The following is a 22,007-nucleotide window of genomic DNA, read 5'->3' as shown; positions in this document are numbered from 1 at the left end:
CAAGTCATACGACAGAGAGTATGGCAAGTGGTAAGGGTCAGGAATCTAACTTCAGGTACAGTCGATAAGGGGACAACAGTGAGATGGAGGGCAGTCAACGCAGGACTAAAGGTGCAGTGTTTAAATACACAGTGTGCAGAACACAGTAAGTGAACTTGAGGCACAGATTGAAATTGGCAGATACGATGTTGTGGGTATCACAGAGATGAGCTGTAACAGGATCAGGGCTGGGAACTAAATATCCGAGGACACAGGTCCTATCGAAAGGGAAGGCAGATGAGCAGTGGGAGCGAGTTAGTAAGAAACGAAATTAAATCGGTGGCAGGAAGTGCTGTAGAGTCAGAAGGCGTGGAAACTGTGTGGGTAGAGTTGAGGAAGCACAGAGGGAAAAAGAACTGTGATGCGAGTTGGTTAAGCAGTAATCAGCACTGTGGCAGAAAATAAATCAGTAATCACGGGGGGAGAGAGAGAGATAATGGGAACTGCAGATGCTGGAGATTCCAAGATAATAAAATGTGAGGCTGGATGAACACAGCAGGCCAAGCAGCATCTCAGGAGCACAAAAGCTGACGTTTCGGGCCTAGACCCTTCATCAGAGAGGGGGATGGGGGGAGGGAACTGGAATAAATAGGGAGAGAGGGGGAGGCGGACCGAAGATGGAGAGTAAAGAAGATAGGTGGAGAGGGTGTAGGTGGGGAGGTAGGGAGGGGATAGGTCAGTCCAGGGAAGACGGACAGGTCAAGGAGGTGGGATGAGGTTAGTAGGTAGCTGGGGGTGCAGCTTGGGGTGGGAGGAAGGGATGGGTGAGAGGAAGAACCGGTTAGGGAGGCAGAGACAGGTTGGACTGGTTTTGGGATGCAGTGGGTGGGGGGGAAGAGCTGGGCTGGTTGTGTGGTGCAGTGGGGGGAGGGGATGCACTGGGCTGGTTTAGGGATGCAGTAGGGGAAGGGGAGATTTTGAAACTGGTAATCACGGGGGGCTTGAATATGCGAGTTGACCAGGAAAATCAGGTTGTTATGGATACCAAGAAGAGGAATTTGTGGAATGTGTACGAGATGGTTGTTTAGGAGCAGCTTGTAGCAGAGCCCATGAGGGAACAGACAGTTCAGGATTTAGTGATGTGTAATGGGGCAGACGTAATGAGGGAACTGAAGGTGAAGGAACCCCTAGCGGGCAGTGACGATAAAAGATTAGAATTCATCCTGCAGTTGGAAAGGGAGAAACACAGGAATCCGATGTAATGGTGTTCCAGTCGAGTAAAGGAGGGAGGAGCTGGCCAGAGTTGGTGAGAAGGGAAGATGGCCGAGCGGCAAAAGCAGGAGTTTCTGAGATAATTTGGGAAGAAAATAGAAATTTATCCCGAGGATGAAGAAACGTATTAAGGGGAGGGTGAAACAGCCGTGGCTGACAAGGGAAGTTAAGGACAACATAAGAGCAGAAAAAAAATGTGACAAAGATAAGTGGGAAACCAGAGGATTGGCAAGCTTTTTAAATACCAGCAGAGGATAACTAACAAAAGCAATAAAGGAGCAGAGGGAGGTAATGCAACATGACAGCAAGGTCGCGATAGGAAGGATAATATTGAATGTGAGAGGATGGAGAAAATATTTGCAAGGATATTACTGAGACTGAAGGGAGAGGTCGAGCAGGCTGGGCTTTTTCACTGGAGCGCAGGAGGTTGTGGGGTGTGTTTTAGAGGTTTATAAAATCATGAGGAGCATGGATAAGGTGAGGAGCAAAGATCTTTTCCCTAAGGTTGAAGAGTTCAACACTAGAGGGCAGAATTTTAAGGTGAGAGGAGAAAGATTTAAAATGGACCTGAGGGGCAATGTTTCCGCAGAGAGGGTGGTTCATGTGTGGAACGGACTGCCAGAGGAAGTGATAGATGCTGGGATAGTTATAACATTAAAAAGAAACTTGCATAGGTACACGTACAGGAAAGGATTAGAGCAATATGAGCCAAATGTAGGCATTGGGACTAGTTTAGTTTGGGAACCTTGACCGGAATGGATGAGTTGGATGAAAGGGTCTGTTTCTGTGCTGTATGACTCTATAATGATCCTTAAATATTTTCTTTTTCAATGCTGAGATTCCTGCATTTCTATTTGACTTCCCCAGTCCAGAGAGTGAGCACCTGAAATAATGGAGCCTTATTCAAATGAACGTCTTTACCCAAGCTTTCAGTTATTTGTTAAGGCTTCCTTCTTTACACAGTGATTGTTTCATATAACGCTCCTGGGAAGTGCTTCTGGATGTTTTGCTCTGCTATTAGTGCTCTATAAATGCAAGTCGCTCCCATCAGACTTTGTCAATCTATTTATGGTGATCTTGGCCTGAATCTTCATATTTTTTGGCTATTGTTGACTTTTTTTGGAGGGTTTCTCATCATGAGGCCCAGTGAGATTTTTCACAGTATCTGACCAAAGTGGTCTCATTCCCAAACTACCCCATCCACATAGAGACCGTTTCATCTGATCCTATCCCCATCTCACCATGGGGGCGGTTCAGTGGTTCAGCGGTTCGCGCTGCAGCCTCACAGCACCAGGGACCTGGGTTCAGTTCCACCCTCAGGTAACTGTCTGTGTGGAGTTTACAAATTCTCCCTGTGACTGTGTGGGTTTCCTCCGGGTGCTCCGGTTTCCTCCCACAGCCCAAAGATGTGCAGGCCAGGTGGATTGGCCGTGCTAAATTGCCCATAGTGTTCAGGGATGTGCAGGCGAAGTGGGTTAGCCAGGGGAAATGTGGATTTGCAGGGATAGCATAGGGTGATGGGTCTGGTTGGGATGCCCGTCAGGGGGTCCAGTATGGACTTGATGGGCTGAATGAACTCCTTCCACATTGTAGGGCTTCTGTGATTACATTCAGTGGAGACCATTGTCATACTTACATGACTGATGATAAAGTGAAATTCCCATTCTGCCACAGCACATTTGGAAGTCTCACAAACGATGGGGTTCCCTTTGGCAGAATTTGCCTATTTTAAAGCCACTTTTAAGCCAGTAACCTCTGAATTATTGAGATGCCAGTGCTCAAGTTGCAAGCACCTTATACATGGTGCAGGTGTCATTTCACCAGCATTTGAACTGTGAGGTCACTGCCTGCACTGCATCTTGCTGGTGAAATTCAGTTGGAGTCTGCAAACGCCTGCTTCCTGTCTTTGCCCCTTCCGTGCCCGAGTGTCCTGCTGATGTAGATCCTGTGCTTTTGCTCATCAAACTGACACTCACTCAGCCTAGCCCCAGCTGTTTTCCAGCTGTATTTCACATGTGGTAGCAGTGAGCACAGCCCCTTCAACTTCAGACCCTGCCTGGTCACCAGATACCAAATCCTCTACTGTCCTCCATGTCCCCACTTCCCTCACACTACCGCGGCAGCCTCCCAGGGATTACGTTTCACCATCGCGCAGTAAAGAAGTTTCATCTTGAACTTTTCCCCCAACAGCCCTGCCTGCCCCTTGGGCTCTGAAATCACACCTTAGTGATTCCTCACCTCATCCTCAACCCGCCCCAGGTGGACGCCATGGGATTATGTTGGTTGCTGCTGTTAACCCACCTCCCGTAGCCTACCGTGTTCTACAGTGAAGCTCTCCCCTCATAAACCTTGCGTTTTCCCCCTTGTCCCCAACTCTACATGTGCCGTCTGCTTTAGCCCCCAGCAGTGACTTCCTACCCACTGCCCCTCCAGCATACACCCCCACCCGCACAGCCTACAACTTCCTCAGTGACCAGTGCACATGCCCAGAATTGTGTTTGTCCCAGACTGCTGGCCAACCTCAGTGAACAGCCCTGCAACGGGACCCACCAGAAGCCTGCCGGCTGCCTTTGCAGCCCCTCACTGGCGATATGTGATCCCCCTGACTGTTTGAGCTGCAGGACTGACCTTGCCTACTGTCCAGGCTGCAGTCAGGCATGTCCTCCGACTGGCCTCCATCAAGCGGATGAATGACCCTGCCAAAGCCTCTAGTCCTCCTGCGGGGACACCTGAATGACAGTGTGTGCAAACCCCGCCCACAACACACACACCTGATCGGATTGAGGACTAGCTCCCACCCACTTTCTGACCTGACGGTTTGGGTAAGTAAACAGGTAGTGTGTTCGCTACACAGGCAGCTGGTATGTCCCGTAGGTTTTAAATTGACTCTCAAAGTGCTGTGCAGTAAGATGTGCCCCGGTCCTGAATAGACCCCTACAACATGCATGGATGGTGGGAGCATACAGGTAGGTGCTAAGTGAGTGAACGTTCAGAGAGCTAGCAAGCAACTCTGAGCTGCGGCCTGGTCCTAAATCCGCAAACGGGTTACCTGTCCCTGCTCCTATATGTCAGGGCGGCCTGCAGTAATGGTCTGTATTTCCTAAGTGCTCGGCATGTTGATGGGAGAGGTGCTATGAGGATCCTGGAGGGGTTGGTAAGTGTCAGATGCCAGTGTCCGTGGATGAGAAGTGCATGTGACTGGAACTATGATTTGTGCTTGAGGTGCTGAGCAACATGGCGGCTCTTCGTGGTGAGCTGAAGTGGCCAGGTGCCTGCCGGGAATTCCATGTTGGGAATTCTCTGTTAAGTTTGTCGGCACATTTGGCAAGATGGGAATCCGAACATTAATGAGGCGAGTTGCAATCTCGATAATTTGTTCCACAAACTCTAATCCCTCTTAATTGGCAACTCACTGCTGCCTAGAGAGAAACTCACCTCCCAGCTCAGCAAGCGCGTAAAAGGTGCTGCAATTAGCTCCTGGTATTAGGTGCACATTTCCCCCACTTGTTGTATGGTTCTGCTACAAACACACCACCTGGACTTGGATATCCGTCTGTGTGCATGACATATGACCAAGCGTTTTGTGCTCCAGTTCATGAAACACTCAATGAATCAGAAAGTGAGACTGTGACCTTGTGACTAGCAAAGTTGAAACCTGACAGGCGTGATGGGAAATGACGCTAATTTTACATAAAACACCAAATTAGCACACCATGAAAGGAAGAAGTAAAACTAAACTAAACCAGATTATTCAACCTCTCTAAGGGATATAGTCAGATGGATAAGAGGAACCATGGAAACAGATGTCTCCTGTTTCTGTGACCCTTGGAGTCTTAATGTCATGAAGGTCCTGATTAAGGCCGACGTCATCGCACATTCTGGAAGAAAACGACATACTTTTAAAAAAAGGTGACATTGGAAACAACAAGTCGAGAGCCACCATCACAAAGTGGAGAGGCTGAGTTTGGAACCCAGTGAGAAGTCCAACTTGTTGGAGTGAATCTAGCTGGTTCATCAAGCTCAAAGTCATGATGCTTCCAGCGTAGGGAGTTACAATCCACACTAGTGAATTGAATATGGTTAGGAGTTACTGAGATACATTTATGTTATAAGTGATTTAAATACTGACAAAGATTCAGTTGCACTGGACTCCAGCTTGATTGTGTTTTTGTCTGTCATATCATTTGCCATCTGAGTCTGAAGGTCAACCATGGTAGCTATTGTCAATTCCTACCAAAACCTACCTGGCTCACTGACGTCCTTTATAGGAAATAGGAACAGGAGTAGACCATCTGGCCCACAAAGCCTGTTCTGCCAGGTTGACTCTTAGCTGATGTTCTTTGCAGAACACCTCCGCTCGGTTCGCAATAAACAACTGCACCTCCCAGTCGCGAACCATTTCAGCTCCCCCTCCCATTCCTCAGGCTACATGTCCATCCTGGGCCTCCTGCGGTGCCATAAGTTGCAGGAACAGCAACTCATATTCCGCTTGGGAACGCTGCAGCCCAATGGTATCAATGTGGACTTCACAAGCTTCAAAATCTCCCCTCCCGCCACTGCATCCCAAAACCAGCCCAGCTTGTCCCCACCTCCCTAACCTATTCTTCCTCTCACCTATCCCCACCTCCCACCTCAAGCCGCGCCTCCATTTCCTACCTACTAACCTCATCCCACCTCCTTGACCTGTCCGTCCTCCCCGGACTGACCTATCCCCTCCCCACCTATACTCACCTTTACTGGCTCCATCCCTGCCTCTTTGACCTGTCCAACTCCTCTCCACCTATCTTCTCCTCTATCCATCTCCTATCCGCCTCCCCCCCTCTCCCTATTTATTTCAGAACCCTCTTCCCCTCCCCCATTTCTGATGAAGGGTCTAGGCCCGAAATGTCAGCTTTCCTGCTCCTCTGATGCTGCTTGGCCTGCTGTGTTCATCCAGCCTCACACTTTGTTACCTCCAATTCTCCAGCATCTGCAGTTCCCACTATCGTTAAAAGATATTGCTTGGTCATATAGGCCGCAAGCTTTGCTGATAGAGACAAGCTGTCTGAACTTTTCACCTTACACTCATAATGACATATGCACGAGAAAAGGGAACACTAAATTTATGTCAGAAAAGAGAACGGTTCCTCCCTCACTGATTTTTACTTTTATACCTTGCTCACTAAAGCCGGTTGCATGCTGAGACTGCTACCCCGTCCCCTGCCATCACACCAACCCACCTCCGTAATGCCCACCACTCCCAGATGGCACTGCTCTGCAATTGCCAACTTTCTTATTGGATTGGCTGCGTGGGGGTTTCCAGCCCCCAATGCCGGTCAACCTCAAATGGCAGGCATGGATAATTTGGCATAATTTTCTGGTGAAAATTGCTGCCGCCAAATTAGGGCTCAGGACCCAGATTTGCTCGGCAAAGCCCATTATAAGACCTGTCCCTGGAAGAACGTCATCAGGCCTGACCACACCAACTGGGTTCACCTGTTTTATCTCCGTAAGCTTTAGTACCCTCATGCAATAAAAATCTAAATAAAATCTCAGCTTTGTCACTTTCAGTGGCCTCACAAGTATTAACACCTTTTCCTGGAACACACTTCCAGATTCCCCCCACCATTTGTGTTTAAATGCATCTTGACACTGTCCCTGGTCTTTGGATGTAAGAATCTGTCCTCCTGTTCTGGATGCTTCCTGTAAAGGTAAACATTTCTCCCATCCATTGTATCAATTTCTCCGATCGTCTGCAACGTCTCCGATCATCTGCACCTTCTCCGATCATCTGCACCTTCTCCGATCATCTGCAACTTCTACGATCATCTGCAACTTCTCCGATCGTCTGCACCTTCTCCGATCATCTGCACCTTCTCCGATCGTCTGCACCTTCTCCGATCGTCTGCAACTTCTCCGATCGTCTGCACCTTCTCCGATCGTCTGCACCTTCTCCGATCGTCTGCAACTTCTCCGATCGTCTGCACCTTCTCCGATCGTCTGCAACTTCTCCGATCGTCTGCACCTTCTCCGATCGTCTGCACCTTCTCCGATCGTCTGCAACTTCTCTGATCATCTGCACCTTCTCCGATCATCTGCAACTTCTCCGATCATCTGCAACTTCTCCGATCAACTGCAACTTCTCTGATCATCTGCACCTTCTCCGATCATCTGCAACTTCTCCGATCATCTGCAACTTCTCCGATCAACTGCAACGTCTCCGATCATCTGCACCTTCTCCGATCATCTGCACCTTCTCCAATCATCTACAACGTCTCCGATCATCTGCAACGTCTCCGATCAACTGCAACGTCTCGGATCATCTGCACCTTCTCCGATCATCTGCACCTTCTCCAATCATCTACAACGTCTCCGATCATCTGCACCTTCTCCGATCATCTGCACCTTCTCCAATCATCTACAATGTCTCCGATCATCTGCAACTTCTCTGATCATCTGCACCTTCTCCGATCATCTGCACCTTCTCCAATCATCTACAACGTCTCCGATCATCTGCACCTTCTCCAATCATCTACAATGTCTCCGATCATCTGCAACTTCTCCGATCGTCTGCACCTTCTCCGATCATCTGTACCTTCTCCGATCATCTGTACCTTCTCCGATCATCTGCAACGTCTCCGATCATCTGCACCTTCGCCGATCATCTGCAACATCTCCGATCATCTGCAACATCTCCGATCATCTGCACGTTCTCCGATCGTCTGCACCTTCTCCGATCGTCTGCACCTTTGCCGATCATCTGCACCTTCTCCGATTGTCTGCAACTTCTCCGATCATCTGCACCTTCTCCGATCATCTGCACGTTCTCCGATCAACTGCAACGTCTCGGATCATCTGCACCTTCTCCAATCATCTACAATGTCTCCGATCATCTGCAACTTCTCCGATCGTTTGCACATTCTCCGATCGTCTGTACCTTCTCCGATCATCTGCAACGTCTCTGATCATCTGCACCTTCGCCGATCGTCTGCACCTTCGCCGATCATCTGCACCTTCTCCGATCATCTGCAACTTCTCCGATCATCTGCACCTTCTCCGATCATCTGCACCTTCTCCGATCATCTGCACCTTCTCCGATCATCTGCACGTTCTCCGATCACCTGCACCTTCTCCGATCATCTGCACCTTCTCCAATGATCTACAACGTCACCGATCATCTGCACCTTCTCCGATCATCTGCACCTTCTCCGATCATCTACAATGTCTCCGATCATCTGCAACTTCTCCGATCGTTTGTACCTTCTCCGATCATCTGCAACGTCTCTGATCATCTGCACCTTCGCCGATCGTCTGTACCTTCTCCGATCATCTGCACCTTCTCCGATCATCTACAATGTCTCCGATCATCTGCAATGTCTCCGATCATCTACAATGTCTCCGATCATCTGCAACGTCTCCGATCATCTGCAACTTCTCCGATCATCTGCAACATCTCCGATCATCTGCACCTTCTCCGATCGTCTGCACCTTCTCCGATCGTCTGCACCTTCTCCGATCGTCTGCACCTTCTCCGATCGTCTGCACGTTCTCCGATCGTCTGCACGTTCTCCGATCAACTGCAACGTCTCGGATCATCTGCACCTTCTCCAATCATCTACAACGTCACCGATCATCTGCACCTTCTCCGATCATCTGCACCTTCTCCGATCATCTACAATGTCTCCGATCATCTGCAACTTCTCCGATCGTTTGCACATTCTCCGATCGTCTGTACCTTCTCCGATCATCTGCAACGTCTCCGATCATCTGCACCTTCTCCAATCATCTACAACGTCACCGATCATCTGCACCTTCTCCGATCATCTGCACCTTCTCCGATCATCTACAATGTCTCCGATCATCTGCAACTTCTCCGATCGTTTGTACCTTCTCCGATCATCTGCAACGTCTCTGATCATCTGCACCTTCGCCGATCATCTGCAACTTCTCCGATCGTTTGCACCTTCTCCGATCGTCTGTACCTTCTCCGATCATCTGCACCTTCTCCGATCATCTACAATGTCTCCGATCATCTGCAATGTCTCCGATCATCTGCAATGTCTCCGATCATCTGCACCGTCTCCGATCGTCTGCACCGTCTCCGATCGTCTGCACCGTCTCCGATCGTCTGCACCTTCTCCGATCGTCTGCACCTTCTCCGATCGTCTGCACCTTCTCCGATCGTCTGCACCTTCTCCGATCGTCTGCACCTTCTCCAATCATCTACAATGTCTCCGATCATCTGCAACTTCTCCGATCGTTTGCACATTCTCCGATCGTCTGTACCTTCTCCGATCATCTGCAACGTCTCTGACCATCTGCACCTTCGCCGATCATCTGCAACTTCTCCGATCATCTGCAACATCTCCGATCATCTGCACCTTCTCCGATCATCTACAATGTCTCCGATCATCTGCAACTTCTCCGATCGTTTGCACATTCTCCGATCGTCTGTACCTTCTCCGATCATCTGCAACGTCTCCGATCATCTGCACCTTCTCCAATCATCTACAACGTCACCGATCATCTGCACCTTCTCCGATCATCTACAATGTCTCCGATCATCTGCAACTTCTCCGATCGTTTGTACCTTCTCCGATCATCTGCAACGTCTCTGATCATCTGCACCTTCGCCGATCATCTGCAACTTCTCCGATCGTTTGCACCTTCTCCGATCGTCTGTACCTTCTCCGATCATCTGCACCTTCTCCGATCATCTACAATGTCTCCGATCATCTGCAATGTCTCCGATCATCTGCAATGTCTCCGATCATCTGCAATGTCTCCGATCATCTGCAACGTCTCCGATCGTCTGCACCTTCTCCGATCGTCTGCACCTTCTCCGATCGTCTGCACCTTCTCCGATCGTCTGCACCTTCTCCAATCATCTACAATGTCTCCGATCATCTGCAACTTCTCCGATCGTTTGCACATTCTCCGATCGTCTGTACCTTCTCCGATCATCTGCAACGTCTCTGACCATCTGCACCTTCGCCGATCATCTGCAACTTCTCCGATCATCTGCAACATCTCCGATCATCTGCACGTTCTCCGATCATCTGCACCTTCTCCGATCATCTGCACCTTCTCCGATCAACTGCAACGTCTCGGATCATCTGCACCTTCTCCGATCATCTGCACCTTCTCCGATCATCTGCACCTTCTCCAATCATCTGCAACGTCTCCGATCATCTGCAACTTCTCCGATCATCTGCAACTTCTCCGATCGTTTGCACATTCTCCGATCGTCTGTACCTTCTCCGATCATCTGCAACGTCTCTGACCATCTGCACCTTCGCCGATCATCTGCAACTTCTCCGATCATCTGCAACATCTCCGATCATCTGCACCTTCTCCGATCATCTGCACCTTCTCCGATCATCTGCACCTTCTCCGATCAACTGCAACGTCTCGGATCATCTGCACCTTCTCCGATCATCTGCACCTTCTCCGATCATCTGCACCTTCTCCGATCATCTGCAACGTCTCCGATCATCTGCAACGTCTCCGATCATCTGCAACGTCTCCGATCATCTGCAACTTCTCCGATCATCTGCAACTTCTCCGATCATCTGCAACTTCTCCGATCATCTGCAACTTCTCCGATCATCTGCAACTTCTCCGATCATCTGCACTTTCTCCGATCATCTGCACGTTCTCCGATCATCTGCACCTTCTCCGATCAACTGCAACGTCTCGGATCATCTGCACCTTCTCCGATCATCTGCACCTTCTCCGATCATCTGCACCTTCTCCGATCATCTGCAACTTCTCCGATCATCTGCAACGTCTCCGATCATCTGCAACGTCTCCGATCATCTGCAACTTCTCCGATCATCTGCAACTTCTCCGATCATCTGCAACTTCTCCGATCATCTGCAACTTCTCCGATCATCTGCAACTTCTCCGATCATCTGCACTTTCTCCGATCATCTGCACGTTCTCCGATCATCTGCACCTTCTCCGATCAACTGCAACGTCTCGGATCATCTGCACCTTCTCCGATCATCTGCACCTTCTCCGATCATCTGCACCTTCTCCGATCATCTGCAACTTCTCCGATCATCTGCAACATCTCCGATCATCTGCAACTTCTCCGATCATCTGCACTTTCTCCGATCATCTGCACGTTCTCCGATCATCTGCAACTTCTCCGATCATCTGCAACTTCTCCGATCATCTGCAACATCTCCGATCATCTGCAACATCTCCGATCATCTGCACTTTCTCCGATCATCTGCACGTTCTCCGATCATCTGCACCTTCTCCGATCAACTGCAACGTCTCGGATCATCTGCACCTTCTCCGATCATCTGCACCTTCTCCGATCATCTGCACCTTCTCCGATCATCTGCACCTTCTCCGATCATCTGCACCTTCTCCGATCATCTGCAACTTCTCCGATCATCTGCAACATCTCCGATCATCTGCACTTTCTCCGATCATCTGCACGTTCTCCGATCATCTGCAACGTCTCCGATCATCTGCAACTTCTCCGATCATCTGCAACTTCTCCGATCATCTGCAACATCTCCGATCATCTGCAACATCTCCGATCATCTGCACTTTCTCCGATCATCTGCACGTTCTCCGATCATCTGCAACGTCTCCGATCATCTGCAACTTCTCCGATCATCTGCAACTTCTCCGATCATCTGCAACATCTCCGATCATCTGCAACATCTCCGATCATCTGCACCTTCTCCGATCGTCTGTACCTTCTCCGATCATCTGCAACGACTCCGATCATCTGCAACTTCTCCGATCATCTGCAACTTCTCCGATCATCTGCACCTTCTCCGATCATCTGCACCTTCTCCGATCGTCTGTACCTTCTCCGATCATCTGCACCTTCTCCGATCATCTGCACCTTCTCCGATCAACTGCAACGTCTCGGATCATCTGCACCTTCTCCGATCATCTGCACCTTCTCCGATCATCTGCACCTTCTCCAATCATCTGCAACGTCTCCGATCATCTGCACCTTCTCCGATCGTCTGTACCTTCTCCGATCATCTGCAACGACTCCGATCATCTGCACCTTCTCCGATCATCTGCACCTTCTCCGATCATCTGCACCTTTTCCAATCATCTGCACCTTTTCCAATCATCTTAGTGAACAGCTCCAAGCTCCTCAGATATCACCAGCAATCCTGTCCTGGTCCACCCACATTGACACTACGGTCAGAGAGCACACCAATGCGTCAGAAGGCTAAAGAAATTTGGCATGCCCACAATGATTCTTACCAATTTTTGTAGAGATGCACCACAGACAGTGTCCCATTTGGACGCATCACAGCAAAGAATGGCAACCGCTTTGCCGGAGGCCGCATGAAACTACAGAGTTGCAAACACAGTCCAGCCCATCACACACAAACCTGGCTTCCATCCACGGACTCCATCGACACATGTAGCTGCCCTGCCTATGCAGATTTATGAACAGCTTCTTCTATATTAGAGCTGATCTTTCCCTGCACCTCCTCTGTAGCTGTAACACTATTTTCTTCATGCTGTTCTCTGACTCTGATGTACTTATGTATGGTACGATGTGAAAAACCCAAAAGAACTGAGGATGCTGTAAATTGGGAACAGAAACAGAAGTTGCTGCAAAAGCTCAGCGGGTCTGGCAGCATCTGTGAAGAGGAGAATCAGAGTTAACGTTTCGGGTCCAGTGACCCTTCACACGCAATACACATGTGACAATCATAAATCAAATCAAACCAAGTCAAATCACATCAAATTCGATACTGAGGAGAGTACAAGCCCGGAAAGCTAGAGGATAGAGTGAATGAGGGTGAACTATTGTGCAGACCGAGCTTCGTAGATGGGATTTATTCCTGATTGCTACCCAGTCCCCCATGGCGCAGACACTACCACGGTAACATTCCAAATAGGAATAGCTTCCGAACACTCAAGATTGGAAAAACGAATGACAACAAAACCAGCCAACAGTGACCAGGGGGAGGAGCTGTTTGGTTTGTAAAGAAACGGAGCCTGAGAAGTGAAAGGAAGTTAACAACTGGGAATAAACTCACCAGTTTAATCAGTACCCCTGGACTGTCTTTTTGTTAAGACAGTGCATCTGATGCTTCCCAATTTAAGGATGAGGGATAAACCATTGGGACTGAGACGAGGATGAGAGTGGGATGAGCCTTTGGAATTCTCTGCCACAAAAACTAGTTGAAGCCGAAATGTTGAATATTTTCATGAAGGGACTAGATATAGTTCTTACGGATCAAAGGCTATGGGGAAGAAAGCAGGAGCATGATAATGAGTTGGGTGGTCAGCCGTGATCATATAGAATGATGGAGCAGGGCCGAAAGGCCTATTCCTGCTCCTAGTTTCTGTGCCTGTGCAGTAAGAGTTTCTTCCAGCACAGGGAGGATGTAAGGTCATATTGTCCAGGGAAATTTCGCTTGAATTTTTCACTGCTACCTTTGCTTTTCTCTTACGTCAGCTAGATTTTACTTTCTCAGGGTGTTAATTTATTCACTGTGCCCCCGAGTGCTCCAGGTCAATGTCCTTACAGTAAAAATTAGCCACAGACTGCGGCTATTATGAGAAATGAAGCCATAAAGTCAAAAATCACTGACAGAGCACTTTATGTTGGGAGTCGCTGTTACATGGCCATATTTAGATTGGTCAGTATCTGTATCTGCCTGGTGCAAACTGCATTGCTTATGGAGGTGGGAATACTGTGCATTGCTTATGGAGGTGGGAATACCGTGCATTGATTATGGAGTTGGGAATACTGTGCATTGCTTGTGGAGGTGGGAATACTGTAACAGTCCAGATCTGTGTGCACCTTTGGAGTAAGCAGCAGGGTATGAGACCAGTGAGTGGTCTCTCTCCTGCATATACAGTGGGTCTTGGGACCAGCTACAGCTCCTGACTGGCCAGGCTAACTGTGTGTTTGGTGCTGTTTCTGATGCCAGGGGAGTGCCCAGAGCCTACTGAACCCCAGAATGGCTACATCACATATCCACGACCTCGCTATGCTGAGAACTCGACAATTCACTTCTTCTGCCTTCGCGGTTACTTCCTGTCAGGACCTGCGACTCTGGCCTGTTTGAGATACCCCAACAGCGAGCTCGATTGGATACCTCGAGAGCCCCCAGTCTGTAACCGTGAGTAATGTCCAAACTGCAGCTCCCATTATCTCCCTGCTGGTGCTTGGCTCGCTTCGTAACACCCAGTCTAGTCCAGGCTTCGTCAATTCCCAAAACCTTTAATATTTTGTTATTTCTCTTAGATAGCAATCCATCATCTCTCTCTTGACTGTGCTGTCGTTGCTGAACAGCTTTTTCCCCCTCTCTCCCGCTCTTTGAAGTCTCTTTTCCCAATTCCCCTCTAAACCTTTATCTTTCCCCCAGTCTCAGAGCCTTCTCCTTGCCTGTTTGGAGAGAGATAATGGGAACTACAGATGCTGGAGAATGGTTCCAGCTTCACACTTTCTTATCTCCTTGTCTGTTGGATCAGTTTTGCTCATTCGGATAAATATTTATAATATAACTCTGGCCTTACTGTTCCCCCCGATCCTATTGTTCACACAGATCCCATCATCGCTTCTCATTTTATTCTTGTCTATGTCTCAGTTCCTCCTCTGATCTACATTTAAAGCACATTTGAGAGCATTCTAATCACCATCCCTTGAATTACCTGACATTGTTTTAATGCTTGGCTGATGCCCTCCGGGCTTTGACATGTGAAGTAAATTTAACATTGTGTCAGATTGCACTAAACATGTTGTACACTCCATTTCTGATGGCATCAATATGACCATTTAATATTTCACACGCCCACCTCACTGCAGGGTCAGTGTAAATCAATGAGTTCACATTGCTTTGCCTTTCTGAACGATCACAGCAATTGGAGCCAATCCTCATGTTAATCTTTGCCTGCAAATAACAGTTCCCTAGCAGTTTTCACTCTCCACAAAGCTTTCCCTATTCCAACGTTTCGTACCTGTTTTGAGCTGAGGTTATTTTCTTTTTACTAGGGAATTTATTGTTCAATTCCATGCAGAATGGCGAAACTGCCGAAAGTCTCCCAGCGCCAGCTGGTTCCCGCACCGAGATTCATACAAACAATCTGATTTTCCAGCTCGTTGCATTTAGTTTGTGACTTTCTCCATAATTACAGAGGGATAATTACAGACAATGTGTACCAGGCTGGATCTGGGGCAAACTGAAAATGAGTGAAATTTCAGTAACTTTTGACAGAGGCAGAGTGCCCAGTTGTTAATGAGGGGCCTGGTGTGGAGGTACCAGTGATGGAATGGTGGGGAGTGGGGGTTTGGGGTGGGGGGGCGGTGAGTGGAGAAGAAGGTCAGAAGTTACATCACACCAGGTTGCAGTCCAGCGGGTTTGTCTGAAACTGCAAGCTTTCGGAGCGTAGCCCCTTCATCGGAAGAAGTGCTGCAAAAGCTTGTGATTTTAAATAAACCAAATGGACTATGATCTGTTAGAGGTGGAGGATGAGAGAAAAGATGGAGAATGGGTGTAAATTAAGACGTGAGAGGGAGGAAATGTGTCTTCTATACAAATAACAAAGTCAACAAGGCAGATGTGTTACAGCTCTGATGAAGGGTCACTGGACCCGAAACGTTAACTCTGATTTTCTCTTCACAGATGCTGCCAGAGCTGCTCAGCTTTAACAGCAACTTGGGATTTCCTGTTCCAATCTCTCTTCTTGCCCACCGACATTAATTTCACTCTCACTCCTGGTTGTTTGACCAAGTATTTGCTAAAATTCGTTTCCACAGCCACATCACATTCCTCAGGGACTGCCTCCGGCTCAGACTCACCCCAACGTGGATTCCAACTGAAGTTTCATCCCTCGTGTTTTCAATCCTCCTAGCGTCACAGAAGTTCTGAAGAAGGGTCACCGGACCCGAAACATTAACTCTGCTTTTTTGTTTTCTTCACTGATGCTGCCAAACCTGCTGAGCTTTTCCAGAAACTTCTGTTTTTGTTCCAGACATGGTACGGTTTTGTTTCTCTCTGTCCACAGACACTGCCAGACCAGCTGAGTTTCTCCAGCATTCTCTGTGTTGGTTTCAGATTTCCGGTATCTCCAGTATTTTGCCTTCATTAGGGTCTAACTGGGCTCTGCCTCAAAGCTTCCTCAGGTATTTTAACTCCTGGTCTGTCTTCTGATGCTCCTGAATAATGCTGTCCAGTGATCCTTAACCCACTATCAGACAGTATAATTCCTCTCCCCCTGTTCGTCAACTTGTCATCCTCATATGCCCATAACTACCTGCATGGCCTGAAAGGTGAGGCCTCCTGTGGGTAAATAGCTCACCTGCCCTCAAAAAGCACCACCTGAGATGTATATTACTTTCAAATTCATTCCTGGGGATATGGTCATAAGACTGGACCAGCCCTTTTTGCCTGTCCCTAAATGATCTTGAACTGAATGACATGTGTGGTCATTTCAGAGGACAGCTAACAGTCAACCACATCACTGTGGGTCTGGAGTCACGTGTTGGCCAGACCAGGTGCGGATGGCTGTTTCCTTCCCTAAAGGACGCTGGTGAATGTGGTTCAGTTGGGTATCTATGACAATCGCCATTAGATACATGATTCTTAATTCCAAATTTTCATTTAATTGGGGTTTGGCCTGCTGTGGTGGGATTTGAACTTAGGAAGCCCACCCCCACCGCAGCACATCATTAGCCTGGGGTTCTGGATTGAGAATGCAGTAATGTTGCTAGAACACCGCCACTGTCTTCGGCCAGGCCCGTGCTGGTCTTCAGAGCATTGGGCATCAGAAAGCCTCAGTGATTAATATTCCAGGGATCCTCTTGCCTTTTCAGTTGTCGTATGCCAAGTTGTAAGCGTCAGAAACGGGCTGGCAGAGAACAGGACATACCACGTAGACGATACATTGGAGTTCCACTGTCAGACCGGCTTCCATCGGGACCCACGTTCAACAGAGCCCCTTCCCAGGTGCCAGGAGGACGGCGCCTGGAGCTCAGTCCCCAGCTGCCTCAGCAACTTTGTGACCCCACTTTCATCAGGTGAGGGAGAGGGGAGGAAGGAACACGGTTGGTGGGGGGGAACGATGGGGTGGGGTGGTTTGTAGGACAAAGGAGTGGGAGGGAGAAAAGACTGGGCAGCAGTGTTAGGAGCAAGCGAATGGAGAGTGGGGGTAAGTGCTGAGGGGAGGAGCGAAGGAGGGACAGAAAGGCCCTGGGGTAGTAGGGGAGGAATGAGGGACAGTGCGTGGAGGAGAGAAGAGAATGATGTTGAAGGAGGAGAAGAGGAAGAGCTGGGAAGATGAGGACTGAGCGGGTGGAGGAGTGGTAGGGCGTGGAGCAGGAAGGGGGACAAAAACAGAAGGCGGGGGAGGTGGGTGGGAATGGGGAGTCAAAGCTGACAGTGTTCTGCTAGGTAGACAGCCCACGGCTTTTGAAGAAAAGGTTGACCAAATCACCGTTTTTCTGCACTGCTTCACCTGTAACAGGCAGACAAAAAAAGAGGAGCGAGTGGTGAAGAAACATCCCCTCCCAGGACACTGTGTTGGGACTTTCCTTCTCTTAAATAAGTGGTCTTCCAACATTTTTAGAAACAGAAGCGTTTGCAGGGAACTATGTGGTGAAGCTAAAGATCATTTCTCTGTAAGGTGATCTTCTGAAGTTGTGGTGTTCAAAGCCAAAAACTGCTTCATTACCAACAGAACTGTGCACCAGTGAGAGCTCAAACCTGTGCGAACCAATTGTAAAACAGGCAGTTGAATAGCCATACCTGGGGCTTCAAGACCGCAGCTCACTACCACCTTCTCAGGGGCAACTAGGGACGGGCAATAAATGCTGGCCCAGCCCGTGACACCTGCATTCCATGAAGGAATTTTTAAAAACCCTACTGGAGATCCCACATTCAACAGATCGCATCCCAGGCAAACAGGATTCGTGGAATCTGTTTTCTCTCTCCACATGTGCGGCCAGTTTTGCTGAGTTTCTCCAGCAATTTCTGTTTTTGTTTCAGGTTTCCAGCGTCTGCGGTTCTTTCTGGGTGGAAATGTTTGGATTTGTACAAATCAAGTCAGAGTTTGCAGATTATTTGTTTGCCCAGCCCTGGAGTGGGCATGGTTTCTGTGGGATCTTTCCACAGTCAATGTAAGGTCAAGGTGCTGCACAATTCTCCACAAATCCACCTGGGAAATAGCCCACAGTCACACCCTTTTTAAACAGGAATTTGGAATGGGAATCACAACAGGAAAGGAGGGTAGGTACAGGCTGACCTTGTTCTGTCCAGTACGGAATGGGCAGGATCAGGACCTGGTGCCATCCACACCAATAACAAACGTCGTTCATTTCCAAAAATAATCAGCCTCTCCTCCAGAGTGCAGTGCGGAACGGCCCCACAGCAGTGGGAATCGCCGACATCCATTGCTGTCGCACGGCCCTGTCATTTTCACAGTTGTATCCTGGTTTAACTGACATACATCGGAGGAACAAGACAACTTTCTCCTTGGCACCTACATAGTGAAAGCAAGGAGCAAGGGACGGGCAGAGAGTGGGAGGGGGGGAGTGTGGGCTTGAAGGGGGCGAGGGTGAGGGAGCAAGTGGGAGGGGGGAGTGTGGGCTCGACGGGGGGGGAGGGTGAGGGAGCAAGTGGGAGTGGGGAGTGTGGGCTTGAGGGGGGGAGGGTGAGGGAGCAAGTGGGGGGGGAGTGTGGGCTCGAGCGGGGGAGGGTGAAGGAGAAAGTGGGAGGGGGGAGTGAGGGCTCGAGGGAGGGGAGGGTGAGGGAGCAAGTGGGAGGGGGGAGTGTGGGCTCGTGGGGGGGAGGGTGAGGGAGCAAGTGGGAGGGGAGGGTGAGGGAGAAAGTGGGAGGGGGAGTGTGGGCTCGTGGGGGAGAGGGTGAGGGAGAAAGTGGGAGGGGGGAGTGTGGGTTCGAGGGAGGGGATGGTGAGGGAGAAAGTGGGAGGGGGGAGTGTGGGCTCGTGGGGGGGAGGGTGAGGGAGCAAGTGGGAGGGGGGAGTGTGGGCTCGTGGGGGAGAGGGTGAGGGAGAAAGTGGGAAGGGGGAGTGTGGGCTCGAGGGAGGGGAGGGTGAGGGAGCAAGTGGGAGGGGGGAGTGTGGGCTCGAGGGCGGGAGGGTGAGGGAGAAAGTGGGAGGGGGGAGTGTGGGCTCGAGGGAGGGGAGGGTGAGGGAGCAAGTGGGGGGGGAGGGTGAGGGAGAAAGTGGGAGGGGGGAGTGTGGAGTTGGGGGAAGGGAGGGTGAGGGAGAATGTGGGAGGGGGGAGTGTGGGCTCGAGGGAGGGTGAGGGAGAAAGCGGGAGTGGGGAGTGTGGAGTTGGGGGAGGGGAGGGTGAGGGAGAATGTGGGAGGGGGGAGTGTGGGCTCGAGGGAGGGTGAGCGAGAAAGCGGGAGTGGGGAGTGTGGAGTTGGGGGAGGGGAGGGTGAGGGAGAATGTGGGAGGGGGGAGTGTGGGCTCGAGGGAGGGGAGGGTGAGGGAGAATGTGGGAGGGGGGAGTGTGGAGTTGAGGGAGGGGAGGTTGAGGTAGAGAGGGGCTGAGTTTGAGGAAAAGGAAGGTGCAGAGGGAGGGAGGATGAAGAGGGAATTTTGTCTGTCTGGTTATAACGTTTCCTGTCAGCTTGGCCTGGCTCCATCTTTGGGCCTGGCGGTGATTTGTCTTCAGACATGGAAGACATATTTACAGATTTCCAGCCCCCGTCCTGTCCCCCACCCCCCGTTCCTGTCCCCCACCCCCTTGTTCCTGTCCCGCCCAGCCCCCGTCCTGTCCCCCCAACCCCCTGTTCCCATCCCCCCAACCCCCTGTTCCTGTCCCCCACTCCCTGTTCCTGTCCTGCCCAGCCCCCGTCCTGTCCCCCCACCCCACTGTTCCTGTCCCCCCAGCCCCCTGCCCTGTCCCCCCAGCCCCCTGCCCTGTCCCCCCAGCTTCCTGCCCTGTCTCCCCAGCCCCCGTACTGTCCCCCCAGTCCCCATCCTGTCCCCTCACCCCCTATTCTGTCCCCCCAGGATCCATCCTGTCCCACCAATCTCCGTCCTGTCCCCTCACCCCCTATTCTGTCCCCCCAGGATCCATCCTGTCCCACCAATCTCCGTCCTGTCCCCTCCCCCCAACACCCTGTCCCCCCAGTCCCCATTCTGTCCCCCAGCCCCCGTCCTGTCCCCTCACCCCCGGTCTGTCCCTCCACCCCCCCATCCTGTCCCCTCACCCCCATTCTCCTCCATTACTGGGTGTGGGTGAGACTGGGTGTGTATAACAGTGAGTGTTATTGCTGAGTGAGCAGTGGTCTGTTTCTGAAACTCCGGCCCAGTGCTGATGGAGAGGGCCAGTAACTTTACCCTCCTCTATCCCCAAGGTGACGAGCTGGACTCTTGTACTGACCCTGGGTTTCCTGAGCATGGTGCCCGGACTCTGACTCCCCCTGATGCCTTCCATCAGGGCGCCCTGGTGAGGTTCCACTGCCAGGATGGCTACAAACTGAGGGGCCCACTGAAGATGGAGTGCCAAAGACAGGAAGATGGAAGTCTGGCTTGGGAACCCAGCTCGACCCCTGTTTGTCTCTCTGAATGTAAGTGAAACAGCAATGAGCAGCACTCCTGACTGACTGTGCATATGTGTACATGTTGTACACGTGTGTAAATGGTGTACATGTATATATGTGGTTGTATATGTATGTGCACAGCTGTACATGTATGTAAATGGTGCACATGTATGTCGGTGGCTGTACAAGAATGTAAATGGTGCACATGTATGTCGGTGGCTGTACATGTATGTAAATGGTGCACATGTATGTCGGTGGCTGTACATGTATGTAAATGGTGCACATGTATGCCGGTGGCTGTACATGTATGTAAATGGTGCACATGTATGTTGGTGGCTGTAAATGTATGTAAATGGTGCACATGTATGCCGGTGGCTGTACATGTATGTAAATGGTGCACATGTATGTTGGTGGCTGTACATGTATGTAAATGGTGCACATGTATGCTGGGTGGCTGTACATGTATGTAAATGGTGCACATGTATGTTGGTGGCTGTAAATGTATGTAAATGGTGCACATGTATGTCGGTGGCTGTAAATGTATGTAAATGGTGCACATGTATGTCGGTGGCTGTACATGTATGTAAATGGTGCACATGTATGCTGGGTGGCTGTACATGTATGTAAATGGTGCACATGTATGCTGGGTGGCTGTACATGTGTGTAAATGGTGCACATGTATGCTGGGTGGCTGTACATGTATGTAAATGGTGCACATGTATGCTGGGTGGCTGTACATGTGTGTAAATGGTGCACATGTATGCTGGTGGCTGTACATGTATGTAAATGGTGCACATGTATGCTGGGTGGCTGTACATGTATGTAAATGGTGCACATGTATGCCGGTGGCTGTACATGTATGTAAATGGTGCACATGTATGCTGGGTGGCTGTACATGTATGTAAATGGTGCACACGTATGCTGGGTGGCTGTACATGTATGTAAATGAAGAGATCATTGCCGCCCTTGATTGATTATACATTCACAAAAACTCCTTGTACTCGGCTGTGGACGTTCTACAGTCAGAGTTCAGGGCTCAGGGCCTACAGAGCAGTTACTGAGTGAGCTGTGGTGTCCTGTATCGAAAGCTGCTGAGAACAGTTTGTTAGTTACATGTTCCTTCAGCTCCTGTCTTTACAATGACCTGGAGGCAGAGAGAGATGTTGGAAGGTCCCCCCTTTGGCCACAAGCATCGAAACTCTGTGGTCAGAATTAGCAGCAAACTGTCTGTAAGTCAGACTAACGGCTCTCAGGGTC

The 22,007-nt window shown here is 50.0% G+C and overlaps 1 protein-coding gene across 3 annotated transcripts in view; it reads left to right on the top strand.

Annotated features, from left to right (window-relative positions):
• The window catches only part of LOC125452346 (sushi domain-containing protein 4), a 218,145-nt gene that overhangs the window by 32,428 nt on the left and 163,710 nt on the right, over positions 1–22,007 (top strand). For all 3 annotated transcript variants that reach the window (XM_059645151.1, XM_059645153.1, XM_059645152.1), the window contains 3 exons: positions 14,166–14,357; positions 17,051–17,254; positions 20,565–20,777. In XM_059645151.1, coding sequence (XP_059501134.1) covers positions 14,166–14,357; positions 17,051–17,254; positions 20,565–20,777 — 609 coding nt within the window. The remainder of the gene's footprint in view (positions 1–14,165; positions 14,358–17,050; positions 17,255–20,564; positions 20,778–22,007) is intronic.

Source organism: Stegostoma tigrinum, chromosome 4 (genome assembly GCF_030684315.1).
Source record: "Stegostoma tigrinum isolate sSteTig4 chromosome 4, sSteTig4.hap1, whole genome shotgun sequence".
NCBI classification, from domain to species: domain Eukaryota; kingdom Metazoa; phylum Chordata; class Chondrichthyes; order Orectolobiformes; family Stegostomatidae; genus Stegostoma; species Stegostoma tigrinum.
This window is presented reverse-complemented; position numbering and strand designations above follow the sequence as displayed.